Here is a 24,663-nt window from a genome sequence, read left to right on the forward strand (position 1 = left end):
AATCAATCTACATCACATTTTGACCTTTACATATCACACACACACAAACGCAATACACTATTGCATAAGTATCACATTAATATTAGCTATAATACTGTATATTAAGAGTCGGCGGCTCTCATTTATAAAACAGCATTGTAAAGTATTATAAAGCGTTTACAGTTGATTTACACAAAATTAATTTGTTTTTTGATTCATGAAAGATAAAGTTGTCTTTAGAATAATTCTTTAGAATAAAGATTTGTTTGGGTTGGGAAATCAAAACTCTAGTTTCTGGCTAGTTTTGTATGACCATTGGGATGATTTGGTTATACAGATCTGGCAACCCTGTCTATAACCTAACATTTTATTTTGTAAATTAAATGAAATGAGAACATTTTTGTATGTGCTTTAAAAATGTCTCCCCACTGTTTAATGGTAGTCAATGTTTTTAATCTTCAACAATCTTATAATATCTGTGATGTCAGTGATATTGAGTGTCATATCAGCTGTATTGAATCATTGCCGTGATGTGTTGGACTATAGCCGCTATCAAATCAGATGAAGTGTTCATGCTCCCAGTGAGTTTCACACCCCTTCTGTCAATCATCATGACATGAAATACACAGTTTTAACAGCATCAAACCTCTAAGAACCCCCTTCCCCTTGAGATCATCAAGACATAGATGTAATGGGCTTAGCTAAACCATTGACCCTTGACCGGCTGTCAGTCAGCACCTGACACTGAACCTCCTTGGACAGAATGTGTATAGCTGATTTAACAGTGTTTATCAATGCTAATAGACCCATAAAACCATGTAAAAACAATACACATGATTGATCAACTTAGCTAGTCAATGTCGAAGCCATAAAACCTAATCTCATGAAATAGCAGCGCCTACATAGCTATTAGTAATATAAATATGTCCTTACTTATGTTCTTCTCCATAAAATGTTTTTCATCTATTTAAACAGGTTTTCTTCCATTTTATAAAGGGAATTTCTATCATATTTCCAGATCATCCGCCCTCAAATCTAAATGTCAAGATGTCTGACAGAGAAACTGAGGAGTGATAGAGACGTATAGAAGAGACTGATATAGAAGAATTTATTTGACATTCTTTGCATTTACCAAACATCAAAGTATGACTTATTGATTTACTTATCAAATAATTTTCCGTTACCAATGATGCTATTTTTTAAAGTACCGCATGTTTGGGTTTTTATTCGTCATCAGTGACTAATGGGATTTCTTGGCCTTCAGCACTGCTGACTCTCTGGATTCTAAACCTCATCTCCACATATTCTTCAGATGTATTTAAATGATAAACTCCCTGTGGATTCACTCATGTCTTCTGTTATTTTGCTCCACTCTGAAAACAGACGGCGCTGAGCATCTGACCCAGTTTTGATGTTGTGTCAGCCCTCTTTTTCATTTCAGTTTTACTGTATTCATCTTTCTGCCAACAATCAGTTAGATGTATAGAGTTCAGCAGACCTACAGGTTATAGTAGGATTTGTATTGTATTTTCATATGCGTGTACGGTGTTTTTTACCTGCATCTCTGTTACTGTTGCTTTTGGAGATTTGAACATTCGTAACCGTAAATATTCTATATACAGCCGCGGATAAAATTAAGAGACCATTCCAAATTTTCATGTAATCAGCATTTCTAGATGTTATTGTGGTCATTTCAGTCCAGTGTCTGTTGAGTTTCAACAAAATCAAACCTCAGGAGTGACATAAAGTCATCCAACAGCAACGTGAAAAAGACTGACAGCATGACAAGACACATGAAAACTGCGATAAAAATCCAGGTTATTACATTAAAAAATATTTTTCAACTTTTCCTAAACACATGTAGAAATATGACTGTTGTATTGTTTAAAAGTGAACATGAAGTTGTTTTCTTTGCACTATTTGAGGTCTGAAAAAAGTAAGAGCATCTTTTCTGTCATTTTGACCTGTTTCTCCAGTTTTCATTTTCTGCAAATAAATACAAATAGAAACAATATTTTTATTTGAAATTTGGGAGAAATATAGTCATCCGTCCAGTGGTGTTTTTTGGTTACATTTCAATATGGAATCTCTCGGTTGCATTTACAGTGTAGTAGTTGTGTTGTTCCTCATCACTAGCCTGTGGCAGCATCTGTTAGGCTGTGTTTGAGGATGGATTGATGTGTCCTAATGTGACCCTCAGTGTTTTGTTCTAGGGTCATGTCCTGGCACACTGATGCTCTATTTTTAGGCCGCTCTGAATACTCTCGACTGAATTATAGACCATTGTCCACCGCTGTAGTGCAGTGTCAGTTTGCATGAACATCTCTTTAATTCACTGTGCATTATGCATTGTATAATAAAGCAATAAGCCAATCTAGGTCACAGCGATTTCACAGTAAATAACAGGTGTTCTTATGCATGAACGAGAGTAAATGTACAGTCCTAACACATCTTTAACTGTGCTGGCTTTCTTGTAGCTCAGTGGTTAGAGCAAGGTCATGGGTTCGATCCCAGGGATTGCACAGAATCGAAATGTACCCTGTATAGTATAATGCAATTGTAAATTCTATGTAATGCACAGCCTCAGGTAACTTACTGCTTTTATGAAATATGAAAAGACACATTTGTTTAGTTTAGACACTACTTAGAAACGCATTTTACCGACCAGCTTCCAGATGCTTTATAAACAGTATTGAAAGAGTTTTGATCTATTCTGGGCTTTTATTGGTTGCTTTTCTTAATTATTCATCCCAACTCATGCATTTAAAAAATATGCAAAGTTTTCTGATGGAAGAAATGAACATGTTGGAAAACTATTAGATTTCATACGTTTAAAGAGACAGTTCACCCAAAAAAATCTAAATTCTGTCTTTATTTACTCACCCCCAAGTTGTTCCAAATCTGTATACGTTTCTTTGTTCTGATGAACACAGAGAAAGATATTTTGAAGAATGCTTGTAACCAAACAGTTCTTGGCCACCTTTGACTACCATAGTTTTTACAATGATAGTCAAAAGTGCCCCTGAACTGTTTGCTTTCCTACGTTCTTCAAAATATCTTCTTTCGTGTTCAACAGAACAAAGAGATTTACAAAGCGATTCTTCCTACTATGGTAGTCAATGGTGGCCAAGAACTTTTGGTTACAAGCATTCTTGCAAATTTCTTTTATACAGATTTGAAACAACTTGAGGGTGAATAAATGAAGACAGAATTTTCATTTTTGGGCGAACTGTTCCTTTAAGCATACATCCTTAGATCAAGTTTTCTACTGTCATGACTCAATTGCGACTGGTGTTGTACATTTAGTAATGGTTATATCTCCTGTCAGGTCAGTAAGCTGGAGAGGGAAAAGTCTCAGGAGGTCCGTCACGAGCAACACAAGTCCACAGTGGTGGTGACGGAGTTAAAGGCCAAACTGCACGAGGAGAAACTTCGAGAGCTGCACAGCGTCCGGGAAACGCTCCTACGCCAACATGAATCCGAACTGGTGCGAGTCATTAAGATCAAAGATGGAGAGATCCAGAGACTCCAGGCACTCGTGTCTGCCCTCAGAGATGGATCCACTGACAAGGTAACAAAAAGTTCAAATTACATACCGGGAGATACATTTACATGGACCTCAAAAGGTTGTGCATCACTGTACGGACGCCTGGATGGTTTTCTCAATTTGCAGGTGAAGTCTGCGCTAGTGGCGGATGCACGAGAGGAGGCCAGGCGGAGTTTCGAGGGGGAACGCCTGCGACTGCAGCAGGAAATCACCGAGCTGAAGGGGGTGAAGAGGCAAATGGAGGAAGCCTTAACCGTGGCCGTGCAAGCGGATAAGATCAAAGCCGCCGAGATCCGCAGCGTCTACCACCTCCACCAAGAGGAGATCAACCGCATCAAGAAGGAATGCGAGAGGGAGATTCGCAGACTGGTGCGTTGTGCTGTTTTGATGCATGTAATGTATGAATCTATATGACATGATCTGTCTGAATACACACCGGACCCTGAGTAAATATCCAGTCTTGTTTACGTTCCACACTTTAACCGTAGACGCAGTAAATGGGGTGGCAGCCAGTAATTAAAGCTCTGAGCTGCTAACACGAAGCATGCAGGCTGAACTCAAATCACTTAACCCCAGGTGACTCTGTAGGGACCGTCCGTGAAATGAACATGCTGAATGAAAATCTTTTGTTAACTGGCGAGGCTTCGCACAATGGAAAACGGCACATGTGTCGCTACGATTACAGTTCTGTCAGAGACTGGAATCAGTCCTTTTATTCCCTAGTTTTATTTGTAGCAAAGTAGCTTAAAGTTTTTAAACTTTGGTGAAGAATTACACGCAGTTCACATTGCACCTTTTGCAGTTTTCGATTTCCTTTCAGTTGATGTTCAATTGACATCAAACTGTGTGCACATTTACATATGGCTGCACAAGTCCGTTTTTGGAAGTCATGCCATGGCGGCCATATTGGCAACGCCTCCGGACAGCTATATACGTCATAGCAAGACAACAGGCAAATATTTCTAAAATCGCTGGCAAAAATCTGAAATAAATAGCATGTTTCTGATTAATAATTAACCCTGATTTGAACTGTACCATAACTTTGGTTTGCTCAGCTTAAATTGCGATTGTGCAAGAATCACCTTTTTTGAGCGGCCATATTGAGCGTTGCTTTCCTCTCCATTCATTGTAATGGCGGTGGCGCATCTTGTTAATATCATCATCTTTGACAATATAGCAAATTTGCGCATCGCTATGGTTTGCTAAAAAAAATGATGATTTTAAAAGTTGTGTACAGTCAAAGTTTTAGGTCGATGTAGATAGCAGAGAGAGTTCCACGTGAATGTTAGTGCCTGTGCGGATCGTGTGAAACATCAGCGATCATAAAGAATGTGAAACATGTATGTTGTTTATATGATTTTCCGTTTTTAAATGCATTTTAATATAGTTTTAATTAATTTGACAGTATATTTATATCGTATTTTGCATTATTTAGCAAGTTATTATATTTCACATTTTTCTTCAATATTGTGCATTACATTTGATGCAAACTTTCCTTTTAGATCTTCCAGAAAAGCTTCCTTATCAGTGAATTCAGGTTGTATATCTAGCTGAAAGTGTGAAGATCACAAAACAGCAGTGTGTGTTTCTGTGTGTGCTGCTTTGGGTGTTTTCTGTAAGGTTTTATCTTCTCTTATAAAGCTTCTCTGCTCTGGGCTTTGTGCCATTTACTGGAGTATGAAAATATCAGAGCAAGTAGTGCCCACTTCGATCCCTTCCTCCTGTGGCAGAGAATCTACACAAACTATATCACTTGACATCTTCAGTATGAGTTACAAACTGTGGAAAAGGGGGTCAGTGTGGAGCTTTGAATGACATGTACATTTCTAATTATGGAGACGTTTTGGAATGAGAGAGGAAAGCAGTCTGATTCTCTTCCTGTCTTCTTGCTAATCGTATGTTATGCTTAAACTTTGTTTAAAAAACCACTGAGTAAAAGTTACTGGTTGTGTTTTATGTGGATTGAGATGGCAGATGTCTGTGTGTTAAGGCCTGTGGTGGTGTTGTTGTTGTTGTGTGCTGAATATGTATTGATCTTTTTGAGTATTTATTATATCAGGAAGGTAGACTTGGGAATGATAATCTCATAATCACATTTAGAGAGCCGTGTGGAAGGGCATGCAAGGTAAACACAGTTTGTGAGAGTGTGTGCGCTGATCTGACTCCATCTCTGCCCTTTGTGGACGGGACAGAGCACTCAACCAAAGCAAGACGCTGCTGGAGGCCTGTTCATCATTTTAGATTTATAACCAGCTGTCTCGGGATAGTATGCTATGAAGATGACCTTGAGAATGATTTTTATATTCAAAATAATTTACTTAAGTTAAACTAAAGTCCATAGTTTACTTGTAGGGGATAGGTTACCCAAAAATCTAAATTTTTTATGTTGTTATTGATTGATGTACAGTTCAGTGGTCAATGCAGCATCTATGTATGTCTGTGAATCTAACAAACACCATGACACATGAAATAATTAAAAAAAAATGTATTTATTGATTTGTAATTTAAGCACAACTGTTCATCATTATAGGCCTATATAAAAAAATCTAGGGCCTGCACTGTTTCCCAACCCACCCACCTTACAGTACAGACCCTACTTCTAACTCTTAGTGAGACCCTGGGGTGAACTGAAGACCACCTGCCCGCCCACACCAGGGCACTATTCTAGAATCAACACTATATCTAAACACACTAAACTAGAGCAGATAGACGACAATCCCGCCCAGAGCGAAACAAACAATCTAATGGTCAACACCAGATCAAGTGACCAATCTCAAATATTAGAATAAACATTAGATTTGTTATTAACAATATTTTACGACAGGAGTTATAAATCGCGATGTCATTTGATATCTTATTCATATCTGGCATCTTTACATCTCTGACATTATTTCAATATAGCACTAAATAAAAAAGACAAATATTTAAAGTAGAGGTGCACCGATTTTTCGTATGATCGGCCGGACCGGTGACCAGCCATTCAGTCTCACGTCTTGTCGGTTCCACAAAAAAGTACAGGTTTTGAAAGACAAACTAATCCTTTAAGTCTAGTTCAATTTAAGTAAATTGTATTAAAAAAAGAATATACAGTAGTTGACTTTCATTGCACAGACCATGGTGGATACACTTTTCAACATTATGTAAATTATTTGATGGATTGTACATCATTATTTGTATAAAATTAGATAGGTATCTGGTAGAATTTTGTATTTTTGTCATGACGTAAAATCTGTTTTGATGTATTGAACTTTTTAGTGTTAGTGTTTCTCACCCAGGGGTCCGGGGCCCACTAGTTACTGTTCATATGTGCCGTACTGGATACCTGGATGTTACAAAAAACAATGATTGTTTTCAGTCAGGTTTCCTGAACAGATTGTATTACATAATTTAGTCAGTGTTGATATGGCGTGCGTGCGGGTTGGTAAGTTCAGACAGAGAAAAGTTTTTAAAGCGATTACACTTTTCATCAGTTTATGAATGGCTTATAGTTGTGTCTGCATATTAAAGACTGTGTTGAGTCTGTGGATACGGGGTGTAACAGGATTAGTATTAGAGACAGAGACACAGTCTGACACATAAAAGAGAGACTCGGTCGTTTGAGGGGTTGACATGGCAATACAAGACGAGTTGAGATGCACTCAGGGGACGGCGGATTACTTCTTCACATCGCCTTTCTACAGAAATCGGCTTTAGTCGTGTGTTATGGTTTGCATCAGACCGGTGTATTGTTCTTAAAAAGGACTTCACTTTGTTTCAAAACTAAAAGAGCATAATTTACCCCATTTACAATGCATAATTATATGAATCTATAAATATAATATTGTAGTAATGTTCGTGTAGGTGAGAAGGAAGAGATCGGGGTCAGGTTGTCTACTGGAGAGAAGAAATGTTTATTCACAAAATTATATCTCAGTCTAATGCTGACGCTGCGCGTCTCTGTTTCCAGCCTCCGTATTCCACTGGAGCTGACGATCCTCTCGTGAAGCAGTCCTCTTACTGGCTTTGTCTCTCTCTCTCTCTCTCTAGTAGACTCTGCTGGCTCTCACACACCCGGCTCCTGTCTCCGAGCTGTTTATATGCATCCCCACACCAATCACTGGAATAGAGGACAGCTGATCATCATTTGCACTTCGCACCCCATTTACTCACCACTCTTCTCTCAGCCTTCTCTCCCGCTGCAGACCTTGCTAAATCACACACCCCTTGCCACATACCCCCACCGCCCGACTCAGGCCGGGGAGCCCTCCGGCCTGCAGCCTCCCCCCTCCCCCTTCGCCTGGAGAGGAAGTCGGCCACAGCCATCTGTGCCCCCGGCCTGTGGATCACCTTAACTTGGGTAAAAGCCTGCTGGCACCGCTCCGTCCACTGGACCGGATCTGGTGCCTCCTTTTTAGTGAGATCAGTCAGCGGGCTGGCAAGCTCCGAATAATTGGGCACAAACCTCCTGTAATATCCCGCCAGCCCCAGAAACTGTCTCACCTCCTTTTTGGTCTTAGGCCTCGGGCAGGTCGCAACCGCTGCCGTCTTGTTAATTTGGGGACGCACCTGCCCATGACCCAAGTGGAAGCCCAGATACCTGACCTCCACCCGCCCAACCGCACACTTCTTCGGGTTGGCCGTGAGCCCGGTCTCCCTCAGCGTCCCCAGGACCGCCCTCAGGTGCTCCATATGCCGCTGCCAATCGTTGCTGTAGATGATAATATCATCGAGATAGGCAGCCGCATATGTTGCATGTGGCCGGAGGATGCGGTCCATGAGGCGCTGGAAGGTGGCCGGAGCTCCGAACAAGCCGAACGGAAGGGTGACAAATTGGTGCAATCCGAACGGCGTGGTAAAGGCTGTCTTCTCTTTAGACACTGGGGAAAGAGGGATCTGCCAATATCCCTTCGTCAAATCCAGCGTCGAAAAAAAACGAGCGGTGCCTAGCCGATCTAACAACTCGTCAATCCTCGGCATGGGATACGCGTCAAATTTCGACACGGCATTCACCTTGCGATAGTCTACACAGAACCGTATCGAGCCGTCCGTTTTAGGGACTAAAACTATCGGGCTCGCCCAGTCACTGTTAGACTCTTCTATTACCCCCAACTTCAACATCGCGTCTAATTCCCCCTGAACCACCTTTTTCTTGTGTTCAGGTAACCGGTAGGGTCTACTTCGTACCACTATCCCCGGCTCGGTCTCAATGTGGTGCTGAATAAGGTTCGTGCGACCAGGCAGGGGGGAGAACACATCCGCAAATTCCGCCTGCAGGCGGGCCACATCCGTGAGCTGCGAGGGTGAGAGGTGATCTCCCCCCGGGGCCAGGGCGAGGGATTGATGTTTAACATTCGCCTCCGGCCCGAGATCATCCTCTCCCGTTACCACCGTCGCCAACATCACGGACTCCTCCTCACTCCATTTTTTAAGGAGGTTGAGGTGGTAAATTTGCCGTGCTCCCCGCCTGTCTGTTCGTACGACCTCATAATCGAGATCCCCTACCTGCCGTGTAACCTCAAAGGGTCCTTGCCACTTTGCAAGTAATTTTGAACTGGAAGTAGGGAGTAATACAAGTACCTTCTCTCCCGGAGTGAATTTTCGCAAGTTGGTTCCCCTATTATACCCGCGGCTTTGCTTGTCCTGGGCCTGTAACAAATTCTCCATAGATAGCCGCCCCAGTGTATGGAGTTTTGTTCTCAGGTCCATGACATACTGAATTTCATTTTTGCTCGTGGACGGCCCGTCCTCCCAGGTTTCCTTCAATACGTCCAGCACCCCTCGAGGTTGCCGCCCGTAAAGAAGCTCAAACGGGGAAAACCCTGTGGAGGCTTGCGGGACCTCCCGTACCGCGAACAATAGGGGTTCCAACCACTTATCCCAATTTTTGGCGTCCTCGTGTACGAACTTACGAATCATGGTCTTTAATGTGCGATTAAACCGCTCCACCAGGCCGTCTGTTTGTGGGTGAAAGACGCTGGTCCGGATCGATTTAATGCCCAATAATTCGTATAGCTCGCGCAGTGTGCGTGACATGAACGCCGTGCCTTGATCCGTGAGGACCTCACGGGGGATCCCCACCCGGGAGATGATACGAAACAGAGCCTCCGCAACACACTTTGCCGAAATGTTGCGCAAGGCTACTGCCTCGGGATATCGGGTTGCATAGTCCACTATGACTAAAGCAAACCGATGTCCCCGTGCTGATCGTTCTAATGGCCCGATGAGGTCCATCCCAATTCGTTCGAAGGGGACCTGCATCAACGGAAGAGGGCGCAATGGCGCTTTTGGTGTGGCCGGTGGATTCACCAACTGACATTCACGGCAAGACGCGCACCACCTGCGCACATTGTCGTGAATGCCCGGCCAAAAAAACCGGGCCATGAGACGATTTAATGTGTTAGTTTGCCCCAGATGTCCTGCCATTGGATTACAATGAGCCGCCTGAAAAAGCATTTCCCGGCGGCTCTTTGGAACTAATAATTGGGTTATATCCTCTTTGGTCTGAGCGTCTTGGGCCACTCGATATAACCGATTGTTCCGAAGTGCAAAATAGGGGTAGGCGAGAGGTCGGGCAGGCTGCACCGGCTGCCCGTCAATGGACGAGACATGCTCAAAAGCCCGTTTTAAGGTCTCGTCCTGGGCCTGCTCCAGGGGAAAGTCATCGCGGTCCGAGAGGATCAGCCTCTCGATCCCGCTTTCTCCTCCCCCGGAGCCAGACCCCTGCGAGCCGGGTTCTGTACTGCCCGCCTGCACGAGCCCTCGCCTTCCCCGGTTTCCCTTTCCCCAAGCAACATCCGTGCATAAAACCCTTAATAATTCTGGAAAAGCAGGCCAATTCGTCCCTAGAATTAACGGATGTCGGAGGTGCGGATTAACGGCCACCTCAACTCTATGCTTTTTCCCTTTAAATTTTATCAGCATCGACATGAGGGGATATTGAACCACATCCCCGTGCACACACCGTACCTTAACCGCGCGGCCTTTATCCCATGCCACGGATCGAATCAGGCTTTGGTGGATCGAGGTCTGGTTGCAACCGGAATCCACCAGAGCCCGATAGGTACCCCCCCCAATACTCACTGGTATCTGGTACTCGCCAGCCTGACCGGGGGCAGCCTGAGGCGCGTCCGGGACCCGAACCATTAACCCCACATCCATCATGGGACATCGGTCGAGAAAATGGTCCGGATCCCCGCAGCGCCAACAGGCCGGCCCAGACCTACCCGCCGCCCGGGCGGCAGAAAATGGGGGCGGTGCTTGGTGTGGGGAGGACGGAGACATGGGGTGGTGTTCCTCCAGCGCCGATCCACCGGTGCGTCCCTGCATCCCGCTGGACCCATCATCGGGCCGAGGAACAGTCCCGCCTCGCCCCCGAGGCGGGAACCGCGGTGGACCCGGTGGCCGGGCTCGAGGAGCCGGCACTGGTCAACTTGGAGGAGGTGTGGGGGTGTGTGAGAGCGAGGCCGATGGAATTGCCTCCCCGACCCCGGGGCACGTGACCAAATGGTCCTCCGCCAGCTGGATGGCCGAGTCCAGCGACGACGGCCGGTGGCACTGGACCCACGCAGCTGTCTGCCGGGGAAGACGGGTGGCAAACTGCTCCAACACCACCCGGTCGACGATCTTCTCCACGTCGCCTTCCTCGACCCTCAGCCATCTGCGGCACGAGTCCCGGAGCTGCTGAGCGAGGGCGAAGGGTCGACCGGTTTCTGCCAAGCCCAGCGTCCGGAAACGCTGGCGATGCTCCTCTGGGCTCCGGCCGACCCGCTGTAGAATGGCCCTCCTCAGCTCATCGTAAACCAGGAGGCTCTCTGGGGCCAGCTGTTGCGCCGCCACCTGTGACTCTCCGGACAAGAGGGGGAGGAGCAGGATTGCCCACCTGTCCCTCGGCCAACCGCTGGACTCAGCAGCTTTCTCAAAAAGGCCGAGGAACGCCTCCGGCTCATCCTGGGGTCCCATCTTAGTCAGCCACAGGTGGGAACCCGATGCCACTTCCGTACGGCCCCCAGCCTGAACCTCCCGGTCCACCCAGCTCCGGAACGCCTCGCGGTCCTCTTTCTGGGCCTGGAGGATAGCCTGGAAGCGGGCCTCCTGGTCTGCCCTCAGCTGCAGAAGCGCCTGGTGTTGCTCGCGGTGGAGGACCGCGAGGGACGAGATGACGTCCGCAAACGGGGTTGCCGGCAGAGCTTGCATCTGGCCACGGCTTCCTACTTCCTTCTCCCGGGTTTCGGCACCACTGTAGTAATGTTCGTGTAGGTGAGAAGGAAGAGATCGGGGTCAGGTTGTCTACTGGAGAGAAGAAATGTTTATTCACAAAATTATATCTCAGTCTAATGCTGACGCTGCGCGTCTCTGTTTCCAGCCTCCGTATTCCACTGGAGCTGACGATCCTCTCGTGAAGCAGTCCTCTTACTGGCTTTGTCTCTCTCTCTCTCTCTCTAGTAGACTCTGCTGGCTCTCATACACCCGGCTCCTGTCTCCGAGCTGTTTATATGCATCCCCACACCAATCACTGGAATAGAGGACAGCTGATCATCATTTGCACTTCGCACCCCATTTACTCACCACTCTTCTCTCAGCCTTCTCTCCCGCTGCAGACCTTGCTAAATCACACACCCCTTGCCACAAATATATTTTACAGTTTCTAAGTGTATTGTCACTTAACATAAGACAGTGGACACTATAGGGAGGCTCAAACTGCTTTAATGTTATGCACACCCATGCTGAGCAAAGATTTTAGTTAGCTTGAAATTCAAGGCACGGTTGGAGAGGACGCCGTCAGGTCTTGCCGAGTTCACCCTCATTGTTAAACGCTGCAGCAGCAGGAGTTTGCTGTGTTGGGTCCATTTCTCATGTCCAGTCCTGAAGCCCTGCGGTCAGGCCTGTAGCCAGAGTCTTAGATGCCCACCACTGATATTTCTGTTTAGCTTCAGATTAAATTAATTTATCATACACGCATGAATCACCGAGGCAACAGAGGCGTGTGTAACAGCATACATCATAATCAGTGTGTTCAGGAAGGTCACGAAACGACATTTAAAATGCAAACATGCTGTATAATGGGTTTCTGTGCTGAATAAGTGACTTTCTTTGGCTGCACTGCATACGCGTGGATAAAGTATTATAATAAAACAGAATATTGGGTTTTCCTCCAAAATGTATCCTTTTATAGAACACAGATACAAATAGACTGGCCGAGGTTTGCATGGAGATGCTGATCACCGTGGTAACGACTACATTGGGCGTGTGACTGTGAGCGAATGAGTCACCAGGTGGAAAAGAGAGAGATCAAACGAGAGATGTTCTTTCATTCACTTAAACCCGTTTTTCTTCGGTAGGTTAAAAATAACTCGCATTCTAGCAATCTCTAATGCAGAGAATTGGACAAAAGTGGTGCCAGTATATCACCACATATGTTTATTGTAATTTTAGTTGACCGAAAGAGGCCATGGTCTGTTTGTTGTTACGGATTACATTTGGTTGTGTTATAACCTCCATTATAGGTTATTGCATGGCATAATCCCATTGTGACAACTTGCCCCATGCAGTGTGACAACATTTACTGCTATTGGGGCATGTTGTCCTATGTGGGTAAATTACATTTTGCTTGTGCAAGAACAATGGAAATTTAGTAAAAGTCGACTTTAAAAAAACAACCCTATCCTGAGAAAGTGTGGCAATTACAGTCAAACATGTAAAGTGTTGGAATTAGCATTTTCATACATTCACATTTGCATGAACAGCAGATGTCATGAAAGGTGTTAATCTGATTCAGTGTTTGGATGAGTGTATATTTAGAGTTAGATGATTCTTTGGGTCTCTGTGCTCCTTACTGCACATAAAGTGTGATGCATGAAGGACAATTTTTATGTTTCTGGCATCGTAGTTTTCAGTTGCCTCCGGTTTGGTCTGCAGTTGTAGCAATGTGAAGGTTTTGAGAATAAAATTAGGCTCGTAGGCTTTTCTGTGTGCTCTTTCTGACACACACACAGCGCTGGGCAAAAAAACCAGAAAGATCGATTAATTGGTTTTTAAAAATGCGGTCGATTCAATATCGAATCTCAAAAGCTGTGAATCGATTTTTTTCTTTCATATTTCAGCAAGCACTTATGTTATTGCTACTACTATCCACTAGATGTCACTTTTCTTTTTACAACAGGGAAAAGTGTAATGTAATGTAATGTGTATACACGATTTAAGGTTCAAAAACGCTGTATTTTACACAGACCGTGCATGTTTGTATCTCCTCTTTGCTCCGCCTCTCTGAAACGCGCAGATTTTTAACAAAGCTCAAAACTCTGTAAATCGAGGTGTGCTATGATTGGCCAGTTAACCAGTGCGTAGTGATTGGTCGAATACTGCAAGCGTGTGATGGAAATGTAACGCCTCTTACCATATTTGTAACATCAGGTTCCTCTTCAATTGTACTGACAGGTACGCCCACCTTACTTGCATATACATTTGGGCGGTCTTAGTCAAATCACCACGAACTGATGTAGATTTGTGGGGGTGTGGTTACACGAGGCGTTTCAGGCAGGTCTGGGTGAGCATTCGCTTTTAGATAGAACGCATCTATTGTTCCGATACTTTAATTTGTGCAATTTTACGTGTCTAATACATGCATGGGCAACTTATAACACACCCATTGACTTCTGTTGTGTGGACACAAAACCAATGCAAGTGAACGGGTGCCAGTTAACATCATTCTTCAAAATATCTTCTTTTGTGTTCTGCAAAAGAAAGAAAGTTATACAGGTTTGAAATGACAAGAGGGTGTGTAAATAATCACAGAATTCTCATTTTTGGGTGAACTTGAATGTTTTACATTTACTCTATCGTTCGTTTCTTCCTAGTATAAGTCTGAGTAGTGCAGATGTTAATATTTTATAAACGAGGTGATTTTTCCTTTCATCAAAACATGATAAATGCCAATCATGGTTTAATCTTGTGTATTTTGGATGGTGTGTAGGACATATTGCTGTGGATATCATTTTGAGAAAGGGGTGTGGCTCATCACTGTCCACCACCCAAGTTGTCATGGTGACTGCTGCATCCGTGCTACAAGATAATGTTGGTGCATGCGTGTTTTCATGTACCATTTACTTGGATGGAGAAAGCAGTCCAGTGATGTATTTGTGTGGCGTGTGTTTATAACCTGCCACGTGGACATTCAGTAATGCACAAAGTTGTAACTTCTCATAGTTCAACAACACCAGAGCTGGTGATAGGTCCGTCTCCAAAGATGTCTACATTATTGCTACGCATTCATTTTCTATTGTTAAAATGATTGGGATGCTTAATTTTCTGGATCCCGACATGCCCAGTGTTTGATCTGATCTCGCTGATGTCATGTTGTAGCTGTATGTATGATCATGTGTATACATGTATGTATGACTGTTGTGTTCTGTCCTGTAGATGGATGAGATTAAAGTAAAGGAGCGTGCCGTCTGTGGGCTGGAGAGAGAGCTGAGCGCTCAGGCGGGCTACACGTGGAGACTACAGCAGCAGAAACAGGCTGTAGACACACAGCTGGCCCTCCTGCGAGACTCCAGCCCCAGACGAGAGGGCCCTTATTCACCCGCTACAGGAGATGCAGCAGACGCCATAGCTAACCCTGTAAGAACCTCTCCTTCATTCAGAAACCCCTCAGCTTTCCACACATCACGTTTGCTTAAAGGAGCCGTATGTAATAAGTTTACTTTATTAAATCAAAACAATACCTAAGGGGCTGTGTCCATCTGAGGCGTTTCTGCCGGCGTACGGTGTGTTTTTTCAATTGTTTCCAATGGAAACGCTGCGTTTTTTGAAAACGTAAGCAGCTGGCGTTTTTTTGTGCACTCAGCGCACGCGTTCGCCGAGAGTTGAAAAATGCTAAATTTGGGGCAGAACACTGCACCTGCAGGGGGCGTTTTCAGCCGAGCTCCTGGCGCTTTCAGGCGCGTAAGAGCGCCTCAGTGTACACAGCCCCTTAATATGTTCGTAGACATTTAGGAAACGTCCTAAATTCTTATGTTGGTTTGTCCAAAAAACAATCCTATAGCCAGTTAATCCACTCTGAAATGTGCGTTCTGTGCCAGTGTTGTGCCGAATTTTGACTCCCCGTCAGATTACGACTCCCCTCATTGATTTTGATGGGGGATTAGCTAATCCTAACCCCTCCCCCACGTCTAATCCTAACACCTAATGTTAGTGGGGAATGGGGGAGTCATAATTTGGCAGGAGTCCTTTTTCGGCACAACACCGAAATGTCTGTTTTTGTTTTGGTCCGTGTGACCCCTCCCACTGACGATTTACCCACTAGTGTATTTTGACAGCTCGGTTATCAGTTGGCGACAATCACAGCATATTGTGCCAACAAACGATCTGGGTCAGAGCAGATTCCACCCTTTCCGGTACTATTACGTTGCAAACTTAGAAAGAATGACTATATTATTGTACAACTTACGAGGAGTAATATACAATTTTATTACGGTTATTAAAACGAGACAGCAATATGGCCCGTATGCGACCTCCGGAGGACGGAACCTCTGAAACGAGCTGCTGATTGAGTTATATTTGCAAACAACAAAACCACTGCAAACGTATAAATTATCAGATAAACAGTGTAAGAGTTGATGCTTTCCATTGCGCTCCTGTAAGTGTCTGGCAGATGGCCAATATTTCGAATTTAGACTACGATACCAAGCTCAACCGCTAGGTGTCAAAGTTACATACGGCTCCTTTAACTGCTCTGGAATCAGTTTTCCTCAACCCATGTGTGTCATTTATATTATAAAACACGACTGTTGGGTTCTGGAGGTAAAACGTAATGTAGTTTTCCATGTCTGGACTGAATGTATTTAGGGAATTCTTAAGCAGATGGATTTTGATACATTTGGGTTGGAGGAAGACATTAAATGTCCAGTTTGTGATGGCAGCTTTAGACACATTGAGCTTTGCTTGCATTTTCACACTGGAGAGCATGACACTATCATCTGTTTCTACATCACACACACATTTATAAACGTCATAATAAGTAATGTATACAGTAATTTAACATATTTTAGCAAAAAACGGCTAATAGATCAGTGCATGCACAAATTTGGTTGCGTGTTTGTGTTTTGTTGGCGTTTGGCTTTGCACTTTCTTTTCACCTCAGCTTTTCTGCCGTCTAAACTGCCGTCACACATGCGCTAAAATATCCTGTCATTGAATTTTAATGATACTAGCATCTTCATCAAAAACTGCTGCGATGTGAATAAGGGCCTGTTTAACAAAAAGTCTGATATATTCATATGAAAGTTTATCTGGAATTTAAGCAAAGAAATATTTTAGTTCCATTTTTTTCTGTGAGAATACATCTTGCTCATCCATTTGCTGTATAATGGACTTGAATGACAGGTGTGGCGTATTATTGATGACATTAGACAGATACAGTAGTAGCAAAATTAGTTTTAAAGCTTGTACAATCATTTCTGTGCCACTAGCAATAGCAAACAGAATTGCAAAATTAACATAATGTAATATAATAACATTTTAAAGTTGGAAACAGCCCCATTGGCGTCTCAAACATACTTCAGTTTTGTTTGGACCTCTAGCACAGAAATTACCCACTGCACCTTTAAAAAAGTATTAATTAGCTCTTGTCCCATCTGCATCTTCACCTGAAGTCTTGTATGCTAGAGGTGAGATTGAAAGTGATGTTTCTTAAAAATCACCTTCTCGCGGCAGTAAGGAATCCGATGGATGCTCACGTCAAACACACACACAAATGCTTTGTATTCACACCTTTGGTGTAGCCTCACATCTTTAGATATCACATGATCATATCTGAGACGGCTTCTCCACACCTGCAGAATGTCGTTGGCTTCTCTGTGTTGTGTGGTAGCAGCCACAGCTGTGTCGGGGTTCTGCTTTTATTTTCTCAGCGGGAGAGAAGTCCAGTTTGATGTTTGATCAGTGACCTTTAAGCTCTTTGTCAGATGTGGTCACACCAGAGCACCCCGCCTCTCTCCCTCAGTTTCTACGGTTACCTACTGTAACTTAAATACAGCTTGTGTATCTGTGTTCACTTTAGACTTGATCTCACAACATCAAATGACTTTAAATAAGCATTAGTGTTAAATGAAATGAAAAACAGTGCGAAATGACTTTGTGATCAGAAATTCTGTATTTCACATACATAAAGCAGAATATATCATTCTGTCTGAAACAAAACTAAGTATTTGATAAAAGATTTGAGGTCATCAGCTTTGGCAAGTGATTTATTCTTTACTTTCTGTAGAAGATTTTTGTGGTTTCATCTGAACTAGAATAGCTAGAAAAGTTTGGCGGAGTAATAACGTTAAAGACAAAATAACAGTATTTGTTTCTTTTTGTGTTTTGCTTACATACTGTATATGTGACCCTGGACAACAAAACCAGACTTATGGTCTTTTTTTTTAATTGAGAAATTGATCATTTTGAACCAAACATTGTTATTTTGGCTATTACTAAAAATGTTCCCATGCTACTTAAGACTGGTTTTGTCATCCAGTGTCACATATTAAAGTTGCAATCCATAACTTTTTTGGTAAAAAAAAATGAGCAAGTTATTGAGCAGGTGTCTCCTTACTCTTTTGATTTGTAAAAGGTTTTTGGGAAATGTTTGGCATCTTGAAGAAAATTAGGGCCTACGTAAAGTAACCAGCGATTTTATGTTTCAGACAGAGATGGATGGAGACAAAAGTTATGGATTTCAGTTTTTAATGCTTTGGTTGTGTGATTAATTGAAAGGGGAATATGTGCTTTACAGATGAACAGAATTACACGTCAGTCTGTAGTGTTTTTTTATTCCAGTTACCTGCAGTTGGTTTGTTCCAGGTGCAGCAGTTGGATGAGAAAGACGCTCGAAGGTTCCAGCTAAAAATCGCAGAACTGAGCGCCATCATCCGCAAACTAGAGGACCGAAACACTCTGCTGTCAGAAGAACGCAATGAACTGGTGAGTATGTGCTGCTGTTACCATTCAACTCTTATTTACTGATTACAAATTTGTGTTTATAGGTTTTTAAGGCGTTTCTTAAATTTGAAGCTCAATTTTTACTACCTAGAGTACCATGTTTAGTCTCCATAAGAATTGCTGTTTGCATTGTGAATCTTGTTTGCATTATGTATACTGTAATATCATGACGTACGAGAAGTGCTTTCTGGGTGTTATTTGATAGTGGAAATGTTCTTAGTAATGGCAGTTCTCCAGACTGTAATCAGTGATGAATGACTGCACTGTTTTCTTCTCTCGGCTCAGACGGGCTTTAAGATCGACACAGAGACAGATTTAAACATCCCAGCCGAATCCTTCAGGAAACTGACCTCTATACTGCTTCACTATCAATTTATCGCTGTCCTCCAACATCTTGTAATATTTGTATTTTGTCTTAAAAAGCTTTCCTGTAGCTCAGTGGTTAGAGCATGGCGCTCGCATCCAGGGATTGCACATACTCGAATACAAATGTACAGTATAGCATCATGCAATGTAAGTCGCTTAGGATAAAAGCATCAGCCAAATGCATAAAAAGTTAAATGTAAATGTAAAAAGAGGGATAAAAACACTGATACAGCGATTCTCTGTTGGTTTATATTATATTTCCACAGTCAAGTTGAGTATACACTTGTATAGATTGTATTTGCAATGTGTTAAGGATTCTGTGCCAAATTTGACTCTCTGTCGCTTTTAGTTGAATTTATCTTTTATCAGAATTGCAAAAATGATTGTTTTCAAACACTTTCTTTAATTTGTTGCACAAACAGATACAAAAGACCAACCTTAAACTTAAGGGCTGTTCACATGATAACGATAACTATAAAAAATAACGTTTTGAAAATTGTTCTTAATTTAGGAGAATAGCAGGGTTCACACCAGAACTATAACGATAAAGATACAGAGAACGATATCGTTGGGATAACTTTCACAACTATTTTTTTCCAGTTTCTGCCGGATAACGTTTGACTTTGGTGATCGCAACGCGGGTTTTATGTCTAAATTAAGGCCTGTAGTGGTCGGAATGCGGTGTGTTTACGGCAAGCTGGCAAAATAAATGCTTTACATCCCGGACACATTGCGCAGGCTTAAAATAAACATAACGTTATTGTTATCGTCTGCTGGTGTGGACGTACTGTGAATGTAGTTATTGTTATAGTTATCGTTATAATGTGAACGTGTTATAATGTGAAATGTGTTAACTCTGTACGTCTGTATAGACGGTATCAAAGCAACAACATAAATAAACGTTACTGCGCATGCACCTTTTTGTGGCCTTAACTTAACTTCCGGTACACACCTGCAAAGAATAGAGTAGATTATTTCTGATAACAAGCAAAATAAAAAACAAGTGAATTATTGGGCTATAGCAAGATAAAAGTATGTCTATTCAGTATTATTTTGGGTTACCAGTAGAAGAACCGCTACTTTGCTAAACTTAAATAAAGTTAACAAATATTGTTCATTTTAAAAAATGATATACAATCAAATTCAACAAATTGTTTAATTAATACAATTATTATACCATGAAATGTTAACATAAATTAATATGAATATAAATTAAATAAAAAATAAACAGTTATATTATTTGCCACTAGCCAGACCGAACGTGCCACATTGTTTACACTTTTGGGGGTCAACCAGTATATGAATTATGTATTTAAAAATGTGTTTAAACCTCAAAATTACAACCTTTGCCACCCCAGTACCCACCCTCAACAATCCGTTTCTGTGTGTCTTTATCCAGTTAAAGCGCCTGCGAGAAGCTGAGAGTCAGTATAAACCCTTACTGGACAAGAACAGACGACTGAGCCGAAAGAATGAGGAACTGGCTCACGCTCTGAGACGCGCGGACAACAAACTGCAGTTCATCACTCAGGAGAACATTGAAATGGTAATAAACTCACTAAACTTATAGTATCTATATTTGGAAAGTTGACATCAAATAATTCATCTGTTATTTTCAACCATGCTTTTACCTAATTTGTAAACTAAACATATTAAAACACACTATTCACATTCTTAGTATCTTGAAGTAAATCAAGGATTATTTGAACATTATTCAACATTATTCAACACTGTGAACTTAATTCTAATTCTGCAAATAAGTTTATGGAAACATTTTGTGTAAATTGCCCATGTTGTGCTGTGAGATGCATTGCTTGTATCAAATACAGTAAATGCACACGAGACCTGCTTTTGAACAAAGTAAAATGCAAAATTCATCGCAGTAAATAAATGAACAGTTCATTGCAGTAAATATATTTTCCCGGCTGGTAAAAATATTGTTCCATTGTTCCACATATAGTAATTTCCAATTTCCAGATAATTTTGCTTTTGATTTATTCCTTATACAAATGAAGCATCTGTCTGCTTTATTCTACCGTACAAGCTGTGGGCAATTCTAGCGTTATGGACGTGACATTTTGCGCTATGGACGTGATATAAAAATGCTCGGAGAATGTATTTGTTATGAATTATTGAACCATCTGTCCGAGTCTAAACATCAGAAAAATATCAGTCTGTGCACAAATGTTCTGTTTAAAAAAGCGAAATAAACAAGCGTTATGGATGTGATAATAAAGGACAAGGTTTTTGGGAGAGGACACACTTTGTAGGATTTCTGTGAATTAAATGCACAAACCTGAAGCAATTATACCCAACAAATGGAGAAGGGATGGCTTTTGATATTTATGACTTTATTTTATGTATATCGTTATGAATGTGACAATCCTGAAAAAGGCACTTATCTGACTATAAAGAATCATGCACTAAAAATAAAATAAAGGCTTTAAAAACTTTAGGAGAGACCTCACGTGGGTGTTTGAAGCATAGTTAAAACCTTTGGTAAAACATCATTTTTTTATGGTAAGGTTGACATTTTCACGGAATTGCCCGTATCAGTTTTTTGACAAGGCGGTATGAGTGTTTTGATATCGGCGTGACAGGGTCTTCATCTCACGTCCACATAATGTGATTCTGATCGGCAGACAGGAGTCATCCTTCGACAGTCTGCTGTCAGACACTTGACGTGAGATGTTAGTCGATTTTTGCGTCTTTCTTTCGCAGAGAGAGAAGGTTGGAACGATCCGCAGGCCCAGTTCTCTGAACGATCTGGATCAGAGTCAAGAGGAGAGAGAGATCGAGTTCCTCAGACTGCAAGTCCTGGAACAGCAGAACATCATCGACGATCTCTCCAAGGTAATCGCTCGACAGACGCCATCACGTGTCTTCTGGACATCTACAGATGGGTCTGACAACAGTAGATGTGCAAACGGTGTCCTGCTGTTCTGAGATCAGTGTTTTTTTGTATTTTTCCAGGCGCTGGAAACAGCTGGATATGTGAAGAGTGTGATTGTGAGTTATTTTACCTTCCAGAAATATTCACACCGTAAAATGTGAGAGGAAGAGATGAACACAGTCCAGATTAAAATGTATCTAAATGTGTCTCTTAATGACATTAGCAATTGCTATAATTGAGTTGTTAAAGTATTTCTTAAAGGCACAGAAGTCTGTTCAGGTCTTCTCATACAGTGGAGAATTTGGTTTTATTTCGTGTGTTTTGATCTATAGTGTGTTGTGTTTCAGGAGAGAGACATGCTGTTGAGATACAGAAGACAGGACAGTCTGCGCAGGAAGAAACCACTCAGAACCTCCCGGGTCTGTCAACATCAGCACATACATTGTCAAATACTTTTTTATTTTGCAAATGTGACTTTCCCCACCATTATTATACATTAAGAGATGCTTTTATGCTTTTGAAATAGTAGAGCATCTCTGTGTGTTCTGATCATTGTTTTAAATCAGGACAATCTGGGGTGCGTTTCCCGAACAACCACTAACTCGCTGGTTGACCACCATAGTACGATGCTTCGAACTAGCTACTCACGACTGTTTCCCGAAAACATAGTAACTTTGTCGCACATCTGTCGTTTGAACAACGTCGGTTCAACAACATAGTTGATGACGTCACATAGGTGGTGGAGTAATACCGTCTTCTAATTAATCAGTTTAGATCGATTTAATGTTATATGATTGCTTTAAATGATGTACACTGCATCTGAAAACTATTTTTGTGATCGTATTTTTGCTCTCTATTGTTTTATTTCACGATATTTAACTCATTCATAAGTTTCCTCCTATGTAACTCCACCCAGGGATTCCCCAGGGTCCTAGAGCAGGTACTGTAGGACCACATGTGCACTTTTAAAAAAATGACGCTTCTTTTTTCTTGACAAACTAAAAGATGTCAAATTGAATATGGATATTTAGAATGATGGATATTGAATGCCTTACATATTGCTTGCTTATATACAGCTCTAGACCTGTAGTTCCAACCACGCAACTTTGCGATGCTGCTTGCGATTGATCGTTGGGACATGGGTTTGGGAACTATGCTAAAACGACAGAACTTGCGACCATAGTTGGCTAAATATGCTTTTGGGAAACGCACCCCTGGACAATCTTTGGCAATTTTGTCAGTTTAACCATTTTCTTTGCTTTTTATTTTTTAAGAAATTTACCCACATTCGAGAGGTGCTAAAAACAAAGAACAAATTAAGATAGACTAAAAATGTTTTTGTAATGCAAAAGCCCTTTTCCTTTTCAAAAGCCCTTTTCCTTGTTCATAATTGCATAGCCATCAAAGTTTTATGAAAATTATAAAAAATGTTGGCGCTGACTGGCAACTTAAAGACAACGTGTGCAGGGAAGGAGTAATATTTAATATTTATAGTTATAGTTTGTTGTTTTTCACAACTTTATTGATGAAGCCATGTACTCTTTGATCTTCATTTTTTAAATAATATATATGAAAATATACGATATGTACAACTTATGAAATGTAGTGATTTGCAAATTTCCACTTGCTTTCTCTCATTCACTTTTGTGCTTTTTCTTTCTCTCTCTGTCTCTTTCTCTCGCTCCTTCTTTCTTTCTCTCTGTAGCCGGTGATAGAGACATTTTTTGGCTATGATGAAGAAGGCTCTATAGACTCGGACGGCTCCTCCATTTCTTATCACACAGACCGAACGCCGTGCACACCAGACGATGACCTCGAAGAGGTTAGTGGGCGTGGGCGTGTGTGTCTGACCTACTTTATGGGCACAAACATTTAGGAAAATTCCACTTACAAAAACAAAGTGAGTTTTCAATAGCCCGGTTTCCATCCAAAGTCCATCTCGCTTCTGACGCAAAACTTCAAAGTGGAAACCCGGCTAATATCTTTGTGATGCTCCAAATGGTGTGTTTGTAAGGTTTACAGCTGTCGTCTCTCTCTGTATTCAGGGAGTGCTGAAAGAAGACACAGAGCATCGTTTCCGTCAGCTGACGATGGAGTATCAGGCTCTTCAGCGGGCGTACGCTCTCCTTCAGGAGCAGGTCGGTGGGACGTTTGATGCAGAGAAGGAGGTCAAGGTAAATCCAGGTCAAAAAAACAATTCCCATGGTGAGTCACTGTGGGTCATTCTTATATTCAAATCAACATCCTGGCTGTTTGTTTGTGTGTTTTAGACTCGAGAGCAGCTGCAGGCCGAACTGATCCGCTATCAGACCAGAATATCAGATTTGGAGTGTGTCCTGAGTCAGCAGGGACAGGTAAAATACTACAACTGAATGTGTGTGATGTATCTTATTGTGCAGTGTTTTAGTTTGTGAGATCTCAGCTGAGCGCTTTTTTGTACCTGATGCTTTGAGAGCACCTGTTTGGCCTCTTGTGGAAACACAACAGATACATCAAAGAACTCAGAACAACAAAGCAAAGACAGATGTGTGTGTTCATGACTATTTTCCTCCATTTTGCTGGTAAAGTTCTGAGATCAGAATGCCACTGGAGACAGAGCGACTACTATGGCACTGCTGTGAAGAACCTTTGTAGCATCTGTTAACATCAATCGACTGAATTCATATTGACACTTTTCAGGATACGAAGTGGATCGAGGACAAACAAGCTTTGTACAAACGGAACCAAGAGCTTGTAGAAAAGGTAATGTCACACACTTAATGCTGACCTTTGACCCTGAGAAGACCAATAACACTGTTACCTTAAGTGGTTAGACATCATACTGTACAGGGCTTGACATTAAGCATTGTCATTTGTCATTCACTTGTCCGAGTACAAATATTACTTGTCCAAAGATGAAAAGATTATATTTCATTTGAAG

General features: G+C 42.1%; 1 protein-coding gene across 22 annotated transcripts in view; it reads left to right on the forward strand.

The window, feature by feature from the left end:
* Window positions 1-24,663, forward strand: part of jakmip3 (Janus kinase and microtubule interacting protein 3) — a 38,263-nt gene that overhangs the window by 8,112 nt on the left and 5,488 nt on the right. For 12 of the 22 annotated variants that reach the window (XR_008964754.1, XR_008964753.1, XM_057357775.1 and 9 more), the window contains 12 exons: window positions 3,308-3,550; window positions 3,653-3,895; window positions 14,921-15,121; window positions 18,347-18,466; window positions 20,250-20,396; window positions 21,572-21,703; window positions 21,824-21,859; window positions 22,091-22,162; window positions 23,449-23,565; window positions 23,789-23,917; window positions 24,014-24,097; window positions 24,423-24,485. Coding sequence is in view for 20 of the 22 variants with exons in the window: in XM_057357775.1 (XP_057213758.1) it covers window positions 3,308-3,550; window positions 3,653-3,895; window positions 14,921-15,121; window positions 18,347-18,466; window positions 20,250-20,396; window positions 21,572-21,703; window positions 21,824-21,859; window positions 22,091-22,162; window positions 23,449-23,565; window positions 23,789-23,917; window positions 24,014-24,097; window positions 24,423-24,485 (1,587 nt within the window). In the remaining 2 variants the exon portion in view is untranslated. The remainder of the gene's footprint in view (window positions 1-3,307; window positions 3,551-3,652; window positions 3,896-14,920; window positions 15,122-18,346; window positions 18,467-20,249; window positions 20,397-21,571; window positions 21,704-21,823; window positions 21,860-22,090; window positions 22,163-23,448; window positions 23,566-23,788; window positions 23,918-24,013; window positions 24,098-24,422; window positions 24,486-24,663) is intronic. The other 10 variants (XM_057357777.1, XM_057357770.1, XM_057357784.1 and 7 more) reach the window with 3 other exon arrangements.

This window comes from Triplophysa rosa, linkage group LG18, assembly GCF_024868665.1.
Source record: "Triplophysa rosa linkage group LG18, Trosa_1v2, whole genome shotgun sequence".
Taxonomy (NCBI): Eukaryota; Metazoa; Chordata; class Actinopteri; order Cypriniformes; family Nemacheilidae; genus Triplophysa; species Triplophysa rosa.